This window comes from Gossypium raimondii, chromosome 5 (assembly GCF_025698545.1).
Source record: "Gossypium raimondii isolate GPD5lz chromosome 5, ASM2569854v1, whole genome shotgun sequence".
Lineage (NCBI taxonomy): Eukaryota > Viridiplantae > Streptophyta > Magnoliopsida > Malvales > Malvaceae > Gossypium > Gossypium raimondii.
In genome coordinates, this window is record NC_068569.1 from 30674222 (window position 1) to 30679119 (window position 4898).

Consider the following 4898-nt stretch of genomic DNA (forward strand, 5'->3'; position numbering starts at 1 on the left):
GCACTTAATATCCTATATGGGGTGTTTGGATGGTCGGAGATGGTGTGTAGTGGATGAGGGGTAGGAAACTGCATCCGATTCTAATCTGTTCTACGTCTTACCTGAACTGTTACAATATTACTGAGTATCATCCGTTTATGATTCTGTATCTGAATTTGGGTAATTATTGTTATATATGTATTGTTGTTTTGCCTATATATCAATTACACATGTTGAGTTATAAGCTCATTTTATTCGTTGATTGCATTACAGATAACCCATAGAGTTAGGAGGGTTAGCGTGTCGGGAGCTCGGTCATCTCCCTTTATTAAAATTTTACTATTTGTTTAAATTTGAATTAACATATGTTTTATTTCAGATTTTGGTTTATAAGCTCAAATTTCCACGTTGGTTTGGTGTTTTCTAAATGACGGAGTTTAAATTACTTTAATGTTGGTTTTTTTAAACGTTTTGATGTAGGCTCCAGACTTGGTTTTAACGTCTAGGCCGGGTATGGGGTGTTATAGGGTTAGAACGCACGCTTGTTCGGGATTGCAATTCGGTGCTTCTGTTAGCATTTTGATGCTCTCTGGTGTCTTTTGGGGAAACCCGTGTATCCAAGTCATGTTGCTATAGTTCATCGAGCTATGAAAATTATGATTAATCTCAAAGTGACTTATTATTTTCAATGATTATTCATTAAAAGGTTTGTATTAAAGTAATATCATGTTTGAACGTTTCATTTGGTATTGATGAAATGAAATGTCTATGTTATGTATATGAAGGTTTTGGTTGAACTGTTAATTAGCATGAATTATTTAAGGAACTAATTCTGTACTAATTGTGTGAATTCTCGTACTGTCAGGTGAAATTAATCTAAGCTATATTTTTTTTACATTGTTGATTGAGGTAAGTTGATTTGAATTTCATCTATGAACTTACTAAGTTATTTAAGCTTAACATGTTTGTTCTTGTTTTCTATAGATAACATTTTGTGGAACTGGTTGAGCGGATCAATTTCAAGGTTCACATTATCAAGCTTCTATTTCGGTAGTTTTGATTTGGTTATTTCGATTTGTGGCATGTATATAGGGTTTTGAAGTTGTTAAACTTAAAGTTCTTGTTGAATTTACAATCTTGTTTAAAGTTGTTATAAAATGTTAAGTTTATGTTTTATATTAAACTTGTGATGAATGTTGAATTGGACATTTTGGTTTTGGAATCTTATGGTTTTTAGGTTGACTATATTTGCCTTTGGAAAGTTTGTATAAATGGAAGATTTTGGCATATATTATTTAAGCCATAATTGATAATTGAATGAGATTAACATGTTAATTATATCTTTGATTTGAATGTTTGATGTTAATGTTTGAATTGAGGTGCCAATGAGGGAATATTGGTTAGGTACTTAGGGTGATTGTGAATTGATATATTTTGACATGTTTTGGCACATTTTAAATAGGTTTGGATGTTGGTTAATGAATGGCTTGGAACCTAAGAGAGGGTGTGTGAAATGACTTGTGTTTGAAGGTGTTTTTGGGTACACATGGCCTGTGACATGGTCTGCCAAACGGTCATGTGCCCCACGCGATTGTAAGACACAACCATGTGCTTTGTTTAATTTTTGTGATTTTAGGTCCAAGCAGTTTCAGAGAGTTACACGGCTTGGAGACATGGCTGTGTGACCCTGAATTATATGAGCATAGATTATTACATGGTTTGGTCATACGGTCATGTCTTTGCACCACACAGGCTGAACCCTGTCACACTACCTAACCACACAACTGTATGAACCCTGTTTTAACTATTGAACTTGAAATCAAAATAATTAAATGAAAATATATAAAGACGATCTTTTAATTTTCAATAGTTAATTGTACCAATAAATCTTCTCATATTGAATTTAGATAAAATAATTGTGAATAATTAAATCACAACCCGACTTTACTTAATCTGTTCTACCTCAAAGTATACACAATTGAACCACATTATCTAAAACAAAAAAAAAAAAACAATTATGAGTTTCACCTATAAAATTGGTGGTGTTTGTCTATATAATTAATTCAATTAACTATATCTATAACTAGTTATAAATTCTCTGTGTTTTATATACCTTTCACCCATAAATCAATGTCTTCATATTTATTTTTTCCCTCTCTTTTCTTTTGAGAATCCTCCCATGTAAAATTATAAAGAAAGACAGAAAATCCATCTCAACTTAAAATCTTTTATTAATCATTTATATATTATAAAATTTTAAGTATATTTATATATTCATTTTGCATTTGTATTTTTTTAATATATGATGTTTTTTTTTAATACCTTATAAATCATTTCGTCTCAAATATTATCCCGCATGCAAAAAGACACTTCACTCTCCTTTTGTTAGTGAGCCATGTGAGTATCTCTAGAAGCCAGGGACCCTCTCAAGTCTCAACCATCAAATACAAAGCTCTCTCCATTTTTATTTATCATTATTTTATTTAACTATCTCAACTTTTCCCTAAATCATAAAAAATTATAATTATTTATGTATGTAATATGTAAAATTAAAAAAATATTATAATTATAATTATTTTAATAATTTTTAAAATTAAATTAAATTAAATTTTGATTTAAAATAAATAAAACCAAAATTTATATTTAACATTCTACATTACAACAAAATTAATGAATAGTATTGAGATTTATCTCAAACCTTTTCATTATTATACTTGATGATTAAAATCATGTGATTTTGAGAGAAAAATAATTTTTTAATTTCTTTTACCACAATGGTTTTAAGATTTTTTATTTTTATTTTTAGCTATGAAGGGTATATTTCTAACCCTCTTGATAAAAAGTTCAAAATGAGCTTCTTTTGGTTGTGTTTTCTGAAGATTGTTAATAGGCTTTAAATTCTTTTAATCATTTTTCCCACTTGTTTCGAGGGCTTTTGATTTGTTTTTCTGATGTAAAATTAGAGGGTCGAGTTGAAAAAAAGTAAAAGAAAAATGAAATCCTTGAGCAGTGTAGGGCTTGGTTTGAGCATAGTTTTTGGCTGTCTTGTATTAGCTTTGATTGCTGAAGTATATTATCTGTTATGGTGGAAGAACAGGTTAAGAACAAGCACAGATCTTGAAAATGATTTAAAAAATCCAGGTAAAGATTTGCTTTACATGTTTTGTTTCATCAGCTTCCATGCCTAACTCAACTTTGAATCCTCAAGAAATTATATTTGCAGAAGAAGAGCAAAGTCGTCATCATCATCATCATCATCATCATCATCATCATCGTAATCTGCAATCGAACAAAGATTTGTTGTTGAAGCCTTTAGATGAAGAGCATGGGAATGGAAATGGAAATGGAAATGATGAGCAGCTGCCACCCAGATTTCTCTTCACAATTACTGAAGAAACAATGGAGGATTTGGAGTCTTTTGAAACCCCATACTTAACCCCTTTTTCTTCACCTCCATTTTTTACCCCTCCACTAACTCCAATTGATGTTGCTTGTTTCAGTCACCAATTGGGATTCAACCCTTTGTTTGAATCCGAAGCTGATGCAAATTTTAATAGGTTAAGTTCATCATCATCATCATCATCGCTTCATCCTCCAGCTTCGAGGTTCAAGTTTTTGAAAGAAGCTGAAGTGAAGCTTCATAGGAAACCATTAAAGGAAGATGTTCATAACAATGGCGGATTTAAGCTTTCTTCAGATTATCTCAGAGAGGAAGAAGATGGATCTTTTATCACAATCATTGTTGATAACAACAAAGAAGAAAGGTTTAGTCACATTAATCAGCACCAAAGTCATACTCCTTCTCAGGTACTTCGTTTTAGTTAAGACTTGTAATTCACGTATTCTTATCAAGTATGTGGATTTTATCCTATCATAATTTTATGTGGATAATTTGTGTTATATCGATTTTGTAAGTTCATAATTATAATTATAAATAATACATATTTCAATAGATTATTATAATTAAAATAAAGTATTGTAGCGTTTATATTAAAAATAAAACCTATTTAATGAAATTCAAACCATATAATTTACATAGGTTAGAATCTAATCTTTAGTGTCCGCTTCATTACTTGTATATATTTTTCATATTTATAAAATTAATATTATTAAATTTATGATTATCTTTTTAATAGTATTATTTCGAAAATTTAAACAGTATTTTTCTCATAAAATAAAATATACCTTATTATTACATTCTTAATTATGTTATATTAATTTTCAATCTTGTGTGTCGTTATTTTTTAATATTCATAAAGTATATAGTCGTATAATACGAATTTAATTATTAACCTTCAACATTCAATTCGCCAACAGACACGGCTGTTCCTTCTAATCAACAATATTTTTAGAGTTTCCTGACCAACCCAATTATTATTTTTATTTGTACTTTTTGTTTTTTATTCTTAATTTCTTTGGTAATTTTTTCAGGAGAGAGGCAACATCCTCTTCCAAACATAATGATGTGACATTAGGTTATTTAGATTTAAAACCTGTATATAAATAAAAGATAATAATTTTGTCTATTGTTGGTAAAAAAATCATAAATGAGTTTGGAATGCTGTGAAATTTCTATTATTATTTCATTATAATTTAAAAATATATTAGATGTGCTGATTGACTTTTAATTTGATTGGCATCAATATTATTGTCGATTAATGAGAGACATAGATTCGAGTATATTAAAACACATTATCTTCCTATTTAAGAGTTGGGAAGAGCTATAAATAGTTTTAAGTATTTTTTTTGAACCTTATAAATAGTTTTAAGTATTGTATACAAAAATAGGTGATAAAAAGATTAATGTTTTAAAAAAACACACTAAAATGTTATCATAAAATTAAAATATTGAATAAATAATTTAATAAAAATAAGAAAAACTAAAAATTTATTTAATAAAATTTATAATGCAGGTGGGG

The 4898-nt window shown here is 28.8% G+C and overlaps 1 protein-coding gene across 2 annotated transcripts; it reads left to right on the top strand.

Moving 5' to 3' along the window:
• Positions 1-2776: 2776 nt before the first annotated feature.
• LOC105767529 (uncharacterized) lies at positions 2777-3907 on the top strand. 2 transcript variants are annotated; one of them, XM_012587084.2, is made up of 2 exons: positions 2777-3120; positions 3188-3907. In XM_012587084.2, exons 1-2 carry the CDS (start codon positions 2973-2975, stop codon positions 3802-3804), a joined length of 765 nt encoding a protein of 254 aa, XP_012442538.1. In that variant the 5' UTR covers positions 2777-2972; the 3' UTR covers positions 3805-3907. The 2 variants fall into 2 exon arrangements, with proteins under 2 accessions (XP_012442538.1, XP_012442539.1); XM_012587085.2 differs by having other exon boundaries at positions 2779-3120; positions 3203-3906.
• Positions 3908-4898: the final 991 nt, after the last annotated feature.

Coding starts and splice junctions, on each gene's coding strand:
- LOC105767529 (XM_012587084.2), top strand. CDS start 2,973: ATGAAATCCTTGAGCAGTGTAGGGCTTGGTTTGAGCATAGTTTTTGGC. Junction 3,121..3,187: donor AAATGATTTAAAAAATCCAG/GTAAAGATTTGC, acceptor TGAATCCTCAAG/AAATTATATTTGCAGAAGAA.